The sequence below is a fragment of the Rhopalosiphum padi genome, chromosome 3 (assembly GCF_020882245.1).
Source record: "Rhopalosiphum padi isolate XX-2018 chromosome 3, ASM2088224v1, whole genome shotgun sequence".
NCBI lineage: Eukaryota > Metazoa > Arthropoda > Insecta > Hemiptera > Aphididae > Rhopalosiphum > Rhopalosiphum padi.
The window spans coordinates 62,525,564-62,542,749 of NC_083599.1; the positions used below are offsets into that span (position 1 = coordinate 62,525,564).

Genomic DNA, 17,186 nt, shown 5'->3' on the forward strand with positions numbered 1-17,186 from the left:
TTATACTATACTCAATGTCCTCAGAGTGATGAAATTAATATTATTCTCGTCAACCTCATCACGCATATTGGTATTATATTCAGTAGACATATAAATATGTCAGTGGGGGCATAGGTCACGTCATGTCCTCATACAATAGTAAACGTACTGATTTAATATTGGTTGGTGTTTAAAATAATCGCCTGGTTTGGTTAAATTTAATCTGCACATTGGTTTCTCATCCCCAGCTGACAATGATTATTATAGGGGTTTCTGATCACCGACGTTTGCGTGGCTGCAGCAGGCGGTGGCCTGCGCGGGCGTAATAATACGAACTTTTACCGTCACGCTTTCGGTGCGAATCCTGAAAATAATTGACGCCCACGAACTAGAAACAGGACGACTTGATCCTTCCGCGCGTGTGTACATCGCAATCGCCGCCCTCCGGGTTCTCTGCAGTCGTGGTCCGTGAGTTAAGCGACACTGTCGTTTGGCAGACTCCAGGGCACCGGATATGCGGCTACATGTTGACATCGGTTTAGTTTTTTTCGCGTATGCCTTACAATAATATTGTGCAGATACACAAAATAAACTAATCACATACTTGTTTATTCTTTTTTTTCCCCTTCCCCCCCCCTTTCCCCCTTTTTTTCCCTTTTCTTTTCCTTTGTGTCGTTAATTTTTTTGTTAAAAAAATTGATCGTTTCAAAAATTGTAATCTCGGAGCGTGCAGTCATCTTTATAACACCATGGCAAGTACAGCAACTAATATTTATTAATACCACTTTTAAATAAATTGATGAACACTTTTTTTTTTCTAATGATATAAATTTCTTATCGTGATTAATTTTATTTTATGGTTAATAAATTGAGAAGTGTCGGCATAAAATTGAATTCGATTTTAATAATTTTTTTAAAATTTAAATAAATCGAAAAAAAAATCTGTGTTCATCAATTATTTAATTGGTGATAATTCAACCGTTTAAAAAAATTGCATTGACATTATTCGTCAATATTATATTATTTAGTTGTAAGCTAACATAATAATATTATGTATGTATAAACATTCTTTGTTTGATAACTTTGCAATGCTCGATTTATTAAAAATCTTTTTATGTATTTTTGGCCGAGTATATTTTACTATTTTAGGTTTCAAATTTTTTTAACTATTAATTTAAATGACATGTTTAATTTTTGTAGAGAATTTTGAAGTTCTTACAAATTTTACAAAGGACATATTTTGTAATTTTAAGTTGTATACCAATATTTTTCACAACTACTTACATGATTTTATTTATAAACCTAGATTTTATTTACAATATATATTGTATACATTTATTTTAGTTTTGCTATAGAAAATTAATTTAAAATGCATGAATTACAAAAATTTTTTATTACACTGACATAAGGATTTTCTTATATCATATTTAGTAGCTAAACAACACTAAACACATAGTAAATAGGTACCGATCATTGTGTGTTTCATAGATCCGCGGTGATCGTTTTGTTAAAAATATTTTTTATGTATTGTTAAGTGAAAATATTATATTTAAGTTTTTTTTCGTTTTAGATTGAAATGGGATTTTTTTTTAATATTGTAGAACATTCTATGGTTTGTAGGACAATTTATACTAGTCTTCGTAATTTAAAATTTTATTTAAGTATTTTTTATGACTACCAACAGCTTTTATTTATGGATCCAAAAATAATATTTTATTAGTTTATCATAGTTTTTGTATGGTAAATTTAAAACGCGCGAATGTGATCAATAATATATAATGTATATATATATGTTTAACATATTGCATTGACAGTAAAGATTTCGTTATAATATTATAACTAGTTGTATGACGAACACAAATAATAAACGAAAATTGTTTCATAACTTAACGATACTCGTTTTATTAAAAATCTGTTTTACGTATTATCAACTGAATATTATATAATCAAACTACCTATTTTAGCTCGTTTTTTATTCATATCGATTTTAATGGTATATTTTTAAAGGTTTTTTGACAATTTACACTAAAATTCACAATTTTAAATTTTATTTGATATTTTTCATAATAACTTACACGATTTTTGTTTAAGATTCCATATAATATTATTAAGTATAGGTTTATAATATAATACATTTCACTAGGTACGGTATTTTATGAAGAGATTGTAATTAGAAATTTAAATAATATAATATTAAATCTAACCATTCGAATGTCTAACTCGTAATAGTATGTGGCGGACGGAGTAAAATATAAATGGCAAGAATTTTAACTCGTTATAAAATAATTTTTTTCTTTTTAGAGTTAAAAAATATATAATAGTCTATTGGGTATGCCGTAACTATTTTTTAAGTAATTTTCATGTGTTTTTCAGGCCCTAGTCATCAATATTTATCTATTATAAGTATTTTTAACTATTGATCATAATTTATTAAAATCAATATTGTCATAATATTATTTATTTAATTTTCAATACCAATGAGTTTCATACGTTATTTTTTTCAAACGCGAATCTCTTGAGATTTGAGAGTACATCTATGATGCTAGGTATATATTTTCAACTAAATCTTGATAGTATACGGCGTATAATAAATAAGGATATAATATTATGTAGTGTTCTCTACGGGGAATACCGATGATAATAATATGATGACGAATATTATATTAATAATAATATATACCCACGAAACTAGTAATTTTCTTTTGCCGCTCGTCCGACCAAACGACGACGCTACATTATCGTTTTATTGTCGACCGACGACATGAAGGGCGTGTCCGCAGAACTTTCTACCCCCATCTCTAACCACTATAACCACTTCAGAGCACTTCACATAGATAACTAATAATAACAAAAATAAAATAACTAGAAGTACTAAGTAGTACTTCTTTGATTTCGTATTCATTTCACATAGAAATATTATTACTTTCACTTTTCTATTTTTTTCAGCCGACCTGTATACGATTGCAGTAAAGACTGTAACCTTTGTAAAATTTACCCAAATAAATTCATAAAGATGTTATTGCGTGGCTGAAATTAATGACACATCTACTTATTGTCACTTACTGTATAACGATCTCTAATTATTATAAGCATATTTTTTGGCTGACTTATAAAATATTATACTCTTATCCAAATCAGGTTTAGTAGCTAAATGTAGCTACTGTTTTCAAACAACAATTAATATATTATGTTTGGAAAACATTCTAGAAAAAACACCATTTTGTACAATCCATTTATTTAGTAAAACATCATTGAAATTCTCAATGTTATAACTTTGTACATAACGATCAATAAGCGCAATCAACAAAATCTATTTCAATAAAACGTTCAATCGTGCGCCTATAATATCTTAATGCGTACCCAGTCGACTAAATTTTCACGGGATTCGTGTGACTTGCACGATCATATTATTATTAATATTATTAATCTCTTTTCGTCGGTCGATCATTGAACATACCTACAATATATTATCATCTGGACGGCGTGGTGCAGCAGTATAGGTTTCGCGGCTCCTAAACCGTAGACCACTCGCAATTTCGGTACATTTCGTTATTAGAAATTCTATGTTTATTGTTTCCTAACAATATAATACATTTTCCTTTCACATCCACGCGATCAAACAACGTCGTCGTTATAATAATAGTATCATCGTCGAAACGATTATTGTAATAGGTATAGTCGAATACCTTGCACAGCTCATCGCCCATAATATTATCGCAGGACGACAATGATTGCGTGGCAGATATAGATCTGACCCGACGCAATTCGTCCATCCGATTAAACGCACATTGTATATTATATAGTTTATACATTACAATGTTATAGTAGGTTTGCTGCAGGTATTTCCGATTTGTTTCCGATCACAGTTGCGTAACAATATTGTACGTCCTTGTGTTTTACAGGCCATAATAATGTGTTTGAGTATCGCCTTCTAGGTCCTGTCGGTATTCTGGCCAGCCTGTTAGTAATTGTATATATTTATAGTGTCTGAATCAAATTCGCGAGAACCCGTTAATAACAACGTTGCCATTATTATAATATTATGCGCTCTGCTTTCATGCAAATAAAACAATGTTATATTAATTACGTTACAATGATCGAAATTTAGAAAAACAACATCCAAATAATATTATAATTAATTATAAGAAAATAATATAAATTATATTATAGTCATACATTCATAAAATATATTTTTTTCTTAATAATAATGTAACAAAATATTATCAATTTTCACGATTAAATGAAACAGTCCAACATGGAGGTGCATGTTCAGTATTCAGTGTCGAACCCTTCTCTAATCTTCTTATTATTGATCAAAATAACTAAAGATTTACAAGACTATGTATGTCATAAAGCATGATTTGTGTCAATGATGTTATGATAGTGAAAGAAAGCTTTAAAGAAGTGAACGAGGGATCAGAATTAAAAAAAAATTAACGTTTTAAAAGATGGAACTGTATCTAAGTAGGAGTAAAACTGATTTTATTTGATTGTGTATGATTTTGGAAGAATTAATTGAAAAATTGATGAGGTAAGACATGTGATGAAGACGAGGGGGGTTACACGTGTGAAGTGAGAAAGTTCAATTACTTAAGATTGACGGTATAAAATAATCAAAATAATGGCAGTTTTCCGGATAACGCCAAAAATAGGATTTTATGTAGATTGGTTGAGTAAAGAATAAAATATAGATTTTATAAAGTAGTTAGTTACCTATGAAACCAGTCATTTTGTATAGATATTAATTTTGGACAGTGGAAAATAAATCTTAAGGCGTAAGATATAAAGCTCTATAAAAGCGTAGTATAAAGGTGGCCAATTTCATAAAGTTAGAAGAGAAATACGAAAAAAAAAATTTATAAATAATATTTACTAAACATGCAAAGAATTCCAAATAGAGCTTTTATGTATGCCAAACCTATTTGTATTATTTTGTATATTTTGTACAATTTTTTTCAATATTTGTGTAGTTAAATATTATATTCTTTATAATTAAATCTTATTTATCTTTATAGTTACATCAAAAGTTTAAAATATATTTATATTTTACTTAACTTTTCTCATACATCAGACTTTTTAGTGACACGTATTGTATAGCTTTTCGTCAAACTCAATCTATATCTCTCTTATAATTTACACAACACAATATATTCACTGCTCAATCATTTCTCATCAGATCCATCATAGGTAACCAATAAGTAATAAGCATAGATATCAGAATTGCATGACATAAAAAACAAAATACGAATATGACGTAAACATCTAAACATTTATCAAATAATATTAAAACCATAAAATTACCACAATAAAAAATAACTTTTATAATTAATTTTCATACATTTCGTTTTATAAAACAAATATTTACACTATATAATAAAATTCAAAAAAAATAAATACCTAACGTTAAAATTCTTTTTTATGAAAATTAATTTCAATTTGTTATATTTGAAAATTACAAATATTTTTTTTATCCAAATCAATAGTTCAAAATTTGAATTGATTTTTCTCTTGAAATTATTAAAATTTGAAGTAAATTATCAATAAAAAGTTATGAGTTTTTTTTTTTAAATAAGGCAAATTGTTAAAGATTATTTTAAAATATTAAAAAATACAATATAAAAATGTATCAACTAGACTCATATTTTCAATTAGGAAAGCATCTCCATTAATTGTTAAACGTTTAAAACAAGTTATACATTTCCGTGCCTAATGGCTAACAGACTATTCAAATCGTTTAGTATTTCAGAAAAACAGGCATAATATTATTTTGTTTACCTGAATATCTTAATTTTGAATTACTAATATGCGTACATATGCTGTTTCGACATCTTACATATAATATACTATGATTAGATTGAAAATAAAATGTATGTATTTTTATTGATTGGTCTGAAATATCCACGTGTAATATTGTAAATAATTATTTGGAAAATATTGGTCTTTGTGAATAATTACTATCACGCGTCTATTAAATTAAAGTTAATAATACGTAAATTTACTTAAAAAACTCAAATTCTGACGTACCTATTATTATGAAAGTATTTTTTAGTTTTCTCAAGTCTAGAAAACAAATGTTTTTGAGGTTACGTTATCACATGAAGTGTAAATAATATTTTATAAAACATCCAATGTAATAGGTATATAATATGATATAATATTATATGATCATACATCAAAAATTTACTTTAAAAATCACACATGATATCATATCCACTTCGCAGTTTCCATAGTAAATAAACTCATATTTTCGTCGGTAAAATAATCGCAATGTTCCGATTAAATCCTGTGGATATGTTTTTATCGTATAGTAATCTAATTGCAAATCGTATACGTTATATTTTTTCAAACTAACCTGCGCAGCTATAAATACGTTGTGGAATGACTAGATAAAACGAGTGAAAATAATTTGAAACAGTTCGTCTTCGGTCTGGAGAAACGAATTACGTTGACAGTAAAGAAGAAAAAAAATGTTCGGAATGTTAAAAACGTTAGTTGGGTTAATGTGAAGAGACAGAAAAATGTCGGGTAAGAGTGTATGTATCGATGGAGACTTCGCATCAAGACAAACGGAATGAGAATAAGCCAGTATAAAAAAAAACAAGCGAAAACTGTCTACAAAAAAGTGTTAAAATTAAAAAAATATATATTAACATCCATAATGAACACTTACAGCTGTAACAATAATTATTTTTGTATTAATCATTGTCGCATAATTCATAGTACCCTGTATTATTATATTATATTGTTTGCAGCAGATATAGTGTACCGGGCGACTCGTTTATTACCATATTACGTCAATCGTCGACCACCTGCCTAATCGTAGTAAATAGGGGCTTGAATTTTTATTTTACTAAGTAAAAATAAGCATTCAAATGTATATATAAAAACAAAAAGTAACAACAAATTTACACATTTTTTACACAAATCTATAGTACTTACGTGTTTTGCTCTTCGTACATGTTAATATGTTGATGTCTGTTACATATATATATATTATTTTTAAATGGTGTCATCAGTTAACTTTTCAAGTAATCTTAACCAGCTCAAATACTGATTATTCATTATTATTAACTAATTTTGCATTTACTTGTATTCACGTAAAATATAGCATTTGAGACATTCCAACTCGCGTGGGTATTATTTTATAATACGTTGTGTTTTACTTATAAAACACTAATTTTTTTGAAATTATTACTTTTAATAATTTTAAATCGTTACAAAACAAAATAAAAGTAAATTTTTACTATTTTTTATCGTAATCAAGTTTCTAGCTATTTTAGATGATAACATAATTTTTAATTTCATATTTCCAAGTAAAATATTATCTGGAGTATTTTTTGATATTTAATATTTATATACCCATACATATTCTCCCACATCCATACTCGGTAATATTATGAGTATGGTCAGCGTTTTCTCGTACATTCGATAATAATATTATCCTCGGTATTGACATTACATTTAAACCGATTACCCTACAATATGGTTACTGAGGGGGCAGTATCAATTTCACACCGACAGAAAATGTTATGCTAATTCTAAAATATTATAACTGAAAAATCGTCCAGCATTCATGAATATCATTATAATACGATTTTCGATAAAAAAAATTTGTGCGTTACATTTTATTTTAGTTGCGTGATCGTTAAAGGGCTACCTCAGTTTTGGATTCAAGCGATGAGGGATGATAGTGAGGGTATTAGTAGTCTCACCCATTAAACCTGCTTTGTTTCAACGTAATTCCGTTATTGTTGTTTATTTGATCACAATAGTCGTTTCGAACTGTGATTATACAATAACAACGATTTGAATTTAATGTACCAAAAACGATTCAAATTTCGACTAGTAAAAATATTATTTCAACCATCGGTCCCGTATCACGTTCAAATCCATCTGGTTTATTATGTATACAGTGAGTAAAACCACCCCGACGTGGACAACAAACAATCTGTCCCAACCTAACATAACATTAAACACACAACTTCAACGGTGTGTTATAAATATTAATTTACTCGGCTCGAGTGCCACGATCGTTTTATGTTATTCAATCTGCGCGACACTGTTGTATCGGTGGTAATATCAATCAAAATCTTGGTCTCGGATCGCACAAAAGATTCACCGTGACGGATAAAGTGTAGTTGTACGACAACGTATTATACGTATTATATGAACCATGGAGTACCTAAAATATAATTTGTCCTGGTTCTAAAAAAACATGATTTTTTTGGGCCACTCGTCTTGTTTCCACCTGGAATAGACAATTTTTTTCACAACGTCAAATGTAAACGTACCTACATACTCGATTAGTGTTTTTTTCTAAAGTGCGATGTATTTATATAAAATTTCGCTAGGTCCATATTTTATATTCATAATTTTATAATTTAGCAATGATGGTTCCTTTAACCATACTAAATATGCGAATACATCTGTCAGGTCGATATTGAGCGAGTAATGTCTATAGTTTTATATCAATAAAGAGCTAGTCATGTTAAGTAAATGTAAATTTTTTTCTATAAATGACCTTTATTAGTTCACAATTTAAGTATTCAGATACAAGACACCAATTACAAATCTCATCGTTCATGAATTACAATTTGTGTCATACAAAAATTGTTTCATTATATTATTAGATTTGTGTTTCTATACATTTTTTATTATATTATGTATTATTTCATATATTATATTATTGTATACAGACTTGTTATTTTGAATTCTTAATTAATAACGTTTTGTAAGAGGTTTAAATTGAAATTAATTTTTGCGATTTCCATTTAAAAAATGTACTTGTTTAAAATCATATATACAACAAGCATGACCTTTAGTGGTAGACGTGATAAATGTCGCAAAAGAAAATAATTGCTTGACTGGAACAAAGATCAGACGAATACAAATTCGTATTAAATTAAATTAACACACTTTTTACTAAAAGGTACTTAATTAATAGCTTTCGATCTGGCTTTCAGTAATGAAATACGTACAAATGTACTATACATTTTCTATATTTTATTTAGATACGATAATACGCATTTGCATTTAAAAATGTAATTTAAAATTTGAAAATGAGGTATGCTATGAATTACGATATTATAAAATTATTCCGATTAATAACAATAGAATATAAAAAATATTAAATTTTATATTAACGTTTTTAGTAATGCTTTCAATACTTTTCTATCTGGGCAATCAGTATAGTCCTTTAAAAAAAAAATTAGTGGCGAGTAAATATTATTCTGAATATTTTGTCTGAAATACATTATGATTTTTTTTATTTAATGATTTTTGTTTTTTCTCCTCTACAAATACTTTAAGTTATCCGTTATAATGATTAATAATTAAGTACCAATTCTATGATGTCTTAACTTGAAAGTGGAATGAAGTATTGGAAAAGTTTGTAAAGTGAAATCAATACAGAATACTAGAAAATCGTGGAGAGACAGAGTTCGTATTTTTTTAATTAAAATTAACACCTTCGAGAAGGGAAGATGATTCTATAAAGAGTGTATTAAGCTTATTATTATACTATTTATACAGTCTAATGCATTTTCGATGGGTTATAAGCCTCCAATCAACTAAACATCCAAACTTTACAAAAACATTATTTACTACAAGCTAAATTTACTAAGTTTTTAATTAATATTTATACCTTCCGATCTGGATTTAGACTTTATATAATCACTCAATGACGTGAAATTTCATCTTTCCAACAATTTTATGATTGATATGAAAAATATTGATATACACTTGGTTGAATATTTCTGTAGACATAGTTCAATGTTTGAATGCGTCTTCTATAAAGGTACCAATTAAAACTCTAACACTTCACTCGCTTTTTTTACTTGTATTAAATATTTTATAAATTACGTGACAGGATGTTTACGGTATATGTAATGTATATCTATAATGTATTTTATTATAACTAAATATAAAATAATATAAATTTAAATCAACGAATTGCAAAATATTTTGTTATTGCAGTTAATAATTAGAGATAGGATATTGATAACTGTTGTATATATTCTCCTGAATCCTATACAATATTAACTCAGCTACAAATTTGTTTGATCTTTTATGGATTCAAAATAAATAAGTTTTATATTCTACTGTGAGAATTTTTGACTATAAATGCATTTTTTGTTTGTGACATAATTTTTGGTTTTGTTTTGATTAGATTTACCACATACTATTTCAGATATACGTAAACTTATCGAGTATTATATTTAGGGCGTCATTAATTTAGGAAAATAACACAATTTACCTGAGTAGAGCATATGTTATTTGGACGGGAAAGTGACCGATCGTTTGGATGAATTTATAAATAAATAAATAATATAGTTAGTAAAAAAAAAAATGTGTGTACCTATATGTTTAGAACTTGTGAATACATAAATATGTGTAGGTAATCGAAATGTATATTACAAAAGAAGTACGTAACATGGATATACAATTTTTTTTATAATATTCACCACATATATTAAACCATACCAGTTATATTTAACTGAGAATCCTAAAAATGAGAAGAAAATCTTAAATTAGTCTATATACATTTCACCTAAATAATATATATAAGCTTGGTCAAACTATGTATTAGACATGTTGGGGCTGTGTAAATATCGCCTAAATGATATATAATAATTCGCGCAAACGATATGATATTTTGGGCTATTTACCCAAATTAAAGCCAACTTGTGCTTATAAATTGTATCGTACAAACCCTACAACTTACCTAATTTCTAATTGTCAATTTTGGTACTTTTTTAGGTCATCAATAGTTTATTTATAATAATAATACTAATCTTCCTGTAAATACCAATAATAGCCTAAAGTATCTAAAATATGACTTAAATATTATCTAAGAACATTTTTCCCCGTGTGTTTTTTATTAATAATATTTGGAACGAATAACACAATTAAAAGAGAAAAAAATAGTAATTCACATAATCTAAAGCAGTCATCATTAAAACGAACTTGCTTATTTCATGTATTTACTAAAAAAAAATGTTTACAAACGGTATTCGTACAAAGGACTTTATCATTATATAGTGGTTAATAATTAATAGATACAGTTTGTCGTGAACGACAATTGATTTACCTTTTTTGGGAACACGATTGCGTATATTTTTCGTACAACAAAGGAATCCATTAAATACGACACGATTATTAATTAAATGGTGCCCAACGTTGTGAAATTTATAATTATACAAATTTCAAAATAATACGATTGCATTTTTTGTCTGTCAGCTTTTAAAAAAAAAATCTAACAATCTTTTAAGTGTAAAAATTAATTAATTTTACTCAAAAATCAGTTTCATAACACTATAGTTAAGTATCATAATTAATTTCAATAATAATAATAATAAATAATAATATAAAAACAATAATTTAATTAAAAATTAAAAATTGAAAATGGAAAATAAGAATAACATAAACATAAATAGTTTAAAATAAATACTTTTGTGAATTTCATACTTGTTGTAAATTTTTCATTTAATGTTGGATACGTTTTAACTAGGATCAAACCATTTTCTTAAGAATGCCTCATGTGATTGTACACATTTTCCATTGTTTTCTACTGGAATCTCTATGAATATTTATATATTGCTATACGTGTTGATGTTGGTTGAGTTCTACGAATTGACGGTTGTAAATTTTGTGGAAACTTTCCGGACCGTTAGTTAGGACCGTTGTTTCAGATTTAACCGCTGTTAACAAGTTAGTTGTTCTATATACCTAAATTAATTTTATTTTCGTTGTATACAATTGTAAAATGTGTGCAATTTTATTCGGAAACATCTCAAACATCTCTTAAACATATAATTAATTTAACATACGTATGTGGTATGTTATGTAAAAGGTACCGCATGCAATGGTCATCATACGCAAAACGCAATCGTATTAGTAATTGCATACAGTTATACATATTAATACTACCATGGATTAAAAAACAATTGTATTTTAAAATTATATAAATATTAAATATTGATGAATGATGGCTAATGAATTAAATGAGTAATAGACAAATCTGTGACTATTCTAAAAATAAATCGAATGAGTCAACACACAGCATGCACTTCTAATTTTTCATTATCATCTCATAATTGACCCAGATTTCAGTTTCAATTTTGGAACCATCCCGCGTTATATATCTTCTATATTTATTTACACTCCTATTGACGGCATAACATTCGTACTAAAATAATTATTTAGAATATTAACAAAAATAAATTTATACCACCGTAAAATCGCGCTATAACAAATCGGAAAAGGAAACAAATAAAATAGCCTAAGAAATCGATCGATATTTCAAACCAAGTTGGTCAAGGAGTCGGTGTATCTTATTTGTACAACACACATTTTTGAATTATTATTTACGAAACAGTTGCGTCCATTCCCATACTCGACACTCACAGTTATTTAGATTTGAGATACGAACAACTTGCAGTAGGTATTCTCAATAATTTAAAAAAAATACATTTAAACTATATACTTTTCTTGCCACCTTATTATTTTTTTTTTAGCGATCGACTATTTTAAGTTTAACGAGGACGTTCAATAATTATTTGCTTTATAATTTATTTGTATTTAGTATAATAGAATAAAACCATAAATGTAATTTAAATAAATTCTCATAATAAATATAATATTTAACATGAATAATGAATACGTTAATTAATTAGTCGGCTTATTAAATACGATTTGTGAAGTAAAAGCCATATCAAATATTTAACATGAAAATTATTTTTTATTTACATATTTTATTTAAGATTATGAGACTTACAAATAATCAATTGGTAATTACTTACCTATAAATGTAATTTAATAAAAAAAAAAAAAAACGAATAGACAATGTAATTTTCAATTGCTCAATTTTCAACAGGAGAATACGCTAATCTCGTTGATGATAACAAGAGTTTAAATTATGATTTTATAAAATTCACTTTTAAGTTAATTTGTAAAACACTTCATCTACGATAATATATTAATATCCATACCGTTGCAATAATGGTCTCCGAAACTCATTTAAATATCATTAATATTGATATTTCAAAAATCAATATAAATAATTTTAATATTAATTACAATTTGTTATAAACTATTGGTGTTATAGAAAATGTTTTACATGTTAATACCTATAGCAATAGTATTATTAAAATCGAAAAGTGCGTAAAAAGTAATATTGTTTGTAATATTATTAATTAAAAATGTGACGAGATAAAGCAAAAATATAATTTTAAAATTCAAAGATTTTGCTGCTGATAATTTTCTTGTGGGCATCTATTACTTGTTAAAAGTTTATTAATTACTGAGAAAATATTAAAATTAGGTATAGGTACTTTATAATGTGTATTACACCTATAGTATATAGAAATAATAACTATAGTTAAATAATTTTTCAAAGCAAGGTGTACACCTTTTCAAAAAAGTTTTCACTTTTAACGGTTATCAATTATTATAATTATTATTAAATTTTTAATACTATGCAAAAAGTTTATGTTAATTAATTTAATAAGTTTATTGTTTTAGACATGATGTAACTTTTCAGTTAAAATTTAATGTCTGTTACTATATGTATACTATACATACAGGTTAGGTACTATATTTTATAGTAATTAATTATTATAATATAACGTAGATAGGTAGCCTGTAGGTACTACACTTCAATGACTTTGATTTTGATAATCCTTTCATAAACTTGCAAGGATAATTCACTTACTTAATATTTTTTAAAACAAACGCTATATAGTTTGATTACTGCCGTACAAAGTAGCTAATAATTTATATAAAAGACAAAACTTTAAAATATTTATCACTTTCAATATTATATATTGTAGGCTTGTAGCTTTTTAATTAGAATTATTGTTCGTTGGGTGTAAATATAAGTACCAAAGTTTGAAACTGGCTGTTCAACATATTATGCATGTAATATTGGTATATAAATCGAGTTTTTTTAATTAATGATAATAAATATTTGTTCTGGCGTAGTGGCGTTTATAACGCGTGAACGCATAATATCCATTAGTTGTTTATATTTTTTAAAAATGCGTTTGACTTAATAATTTCAATAAAGCTGTAAATCGATTGTTTTGAAATATCATCAGTATCAAAAGTGTCAGAAAATTATAATATCAAATAATAACAAAGTAAGAGCAATATCCACATATATAAAATAAAATAAAATAAATGTATCTAAATAACATATTACATACAGGTATTTATAATATTATTTTATGTTAAATTGCTGTATGTGTTACTTTTAAAATATTATGTTCTCGTTGTATTATTATGCCCATCACGCGTAATTAGTGCCTCAAAGTTTGTGCGTGTTACAGAAAATGACCAGTTGGTTGTTATATGTTATGACTTATGATTAATTGCCACAAAAAAAGACAAATATTACTTAGAATCTCAAAAATGTATTTCTCAACCTTAAAAATTTAATTAAAAAAAAATTGTTGTTTATATTTTTTTTTTTAAATTAATTGAAACACATAGGTACTATCTGTAATTAAAAGTTACAATAAGCATATACGTGTGAACAAAAATAAATAATATACATGCTCTGAAATCTTGAGTAGAGTAACTACCCAGCAGTAGCACTCAGACGCAATACATTTGTTAGGCTATTTTGTATGCAAATATTATAAGCTTTTTGATGTAAAAATAAAGAAAAAAAATACTTTTTAAATATTAATATTTCAATTAGGTAGGTAGGCAGGTTCTTGTTGATTTGGTTCAACATCCCAAAAAAGTATATGTATGAATTTATCTCGATAAAATAAGTGTTGTACTATAAAATTACCTTATTTTCTAATATATAATTCACGTTTTTCATTATTTGGCCAATATTTTTAAAAATCTCTAAGACTTGAAAGTTGTAATAATAACATTTAAAAGTGGTCTAAAATTACTTGAAAAGTTAAATTTGTCAAAACAAATGTAGGAGAATGCAAAATTATAATTACATTAAAACAATCATTATATATTAGGTTATTATACTTAAAACATATCATGTTCCTCTTACGAAGCTGACGCTACGCGAGGCATAATTGAATAAATATCCCAGTCTCAATACTATCAGTTACGTGTTAAAATAGTTATTGTTAGTATGACAACGAATAATAGGCACTTTATACGTATAAAAGCGTATCACACGACAGAATTACAACGATTGGTTTTTTTCTTATAGTATGGCCACAGCGAGGGGCAAAGCGGAACTGTCTGACATCGCAGCGGATCATGCTCGAGAGGATTATGAAATAGCAAAACTCACCGCCAAACAGTTTGCACCAGATTTCATTCAACCAGGTGTGTTACAGACGTTTTTGTATATTATATTATAATTACTATTATTACTAAATATTAAAGTGTGGTACGCGCACATTAATCAAAACTTTTAACAGCGAACGTCGGTATCGGGGCAAGTTGTGTATAATATAATAATATTGTTTGCGTAATACAGGCGGGATGGCGAATCCGGAATATCGATAGGTACCTATATACACACGGCGATACAGAGTTTCAATGTAATAAATTATTTTGTACAACGATACTCTTAAGCCGGAACAATCGCTAATATTCTACCACATTCGTGTTCAGCTATAAGAGACACGACGGTATAATGCATATATAATAATATCATTACGGTTATTGTTCTTAAGTTTAAGATCGCACGGCGGTGCGTCGTAATATTAGATACCGCGCGAACTCAAAATAACAACAATGATATAGACTACGTTGTAGATTGCACGTACACGTAATTACGCGAATGCGGTCTATATAATGTGTGAGAAGAATTTAAATGAGAGATAAAAGAGATATTTTAAGTATAGACCGTGCACTGTGGGCACACGGAGTCTGCGTAATGTGAGACTCGCGGTATATGGATTTTATATAATATATATATTTATGTTATACACATAATATTATTACGATAGTTTGTCTAGAATTATTGTACTAATATCGTGCTCATGTGCGTTTTCAGGACTGGAGAAGACCAGACTGCGGGAGATCTTGAAACAGCGCATGTCGATCGATCAAAAATCGATATTGCAGCCGTTGATATCGATGCCAAATCCGGTGGGGCCGGCGTCTTCGTCACCGGACGCCGCTGACGCGGCATCCCTGTCGCAGTCCACCAACAACCTATTGTACACAGCCACCGGTCAACAGGACGCGGCAGAGACTACGCCACAGTTCAGACCAAGGTCACACTACGCGCAGCCGTACTATCAGTCTACTGGCGGCAATCAGCAGCAACAGCAACAGCAACAGCAGTCCGGCGGATTTGGCTCGCCACAGAGCAGCAACATGGGCCAATCGCTCGCGCGAAACAGCCTCACGCCGGACATGAGACAGAACTCGTCGCCGAACCATCGGCCGCAACAGAACCACGGTTATATCCAGAACAGTGGCGGGTCCTCGGCCGCGACGCCACCGCCGCCGCCGCCACCGAGCCGTTCGAACAACAGCAACGGTATCGCGGGTGACCAGTACCACGGTAACGCGCAAAACGCCGGGTACGGTACCGGGTCGATCCGACGGCCGTACGGCCAAAATGGCGGCGGGGGCGCGCCGCCCACGGCCCGCCAGAGCGTCGTGGACAGAGCTTCGTTTTCGCAGCAACGCATGTCGTCGTCATCGTCGTCGCACGCCGCCTACTCTCGCGCCAACGAAGATGGAATGGGCGCGGGCGCGGCGTCGCCTCGCCACGACAGCACCAGCAGGCCGAGCCGCTACAACCAGTACGAGGTCGGAGTCGACGACGATACCGATCCTTCGCTGTTGAGACGCAACACGAAATACGTCAACAGAGAGTCACTGTACTCATTTCAACAGGTAACGCAGCAGCAGGCTGGAGAAGGTACCGTTTGTCAGACGGAGCGCCGTTAGTCCTCCCCCCACGGGTCCCAATACTTCATCAACCCCGCGTATGCGAGCACCATAAGGGTATATTATAACGTCAGCCAAATAGTGTTGCGATGATGTCTTGCCGTGTATATCCCTTCGATAGCCGTCATAATAATAACGATACTGTCGGCTACACCGCCGAACGTCCGATGACGGTATCGCGTAGTTGTTTTCCGAATTCCTCCAGTTGTCGTCTAAACAGAAAATCGCTCTCCATCGGCTTTTCTCTGGTTACGAGTAAACAAGTATAACGGCATATTATATAACGGGAACTGCGTGTAAGTTTCATATTGTTTAGCCTA

General features: G+C 29.3%; 1 protein-coding gene across 1 annotated transcript in view; it reads left to right on the top strand.

Moving 5' to 3' along the window:
• LOC132925320 (junctophilin-1-like) overlaps nucleotides 1-16,866 on the top strand; it is a 36,586-nt gene extending 19,720 nt beyond the window's left edge. Inside the window, exons 7-8 of the mRNA XM_060989727.1 lie at nucleotides 15,164-15,282; nucleotides 15,959-16,866. Coding sequence (XP_060845710.1) covers nucleotides 15,164-15,282; nucleotides 15,959-16,866 — 1,027 coding nt within the window. The remainder of the gene's footprint in view (nucleotides 1-15,163; nucleotides 15,283-15,958) is intronic.
• Nucleotides 16,867-17,186: the final 320 nt, after the last annotated feature.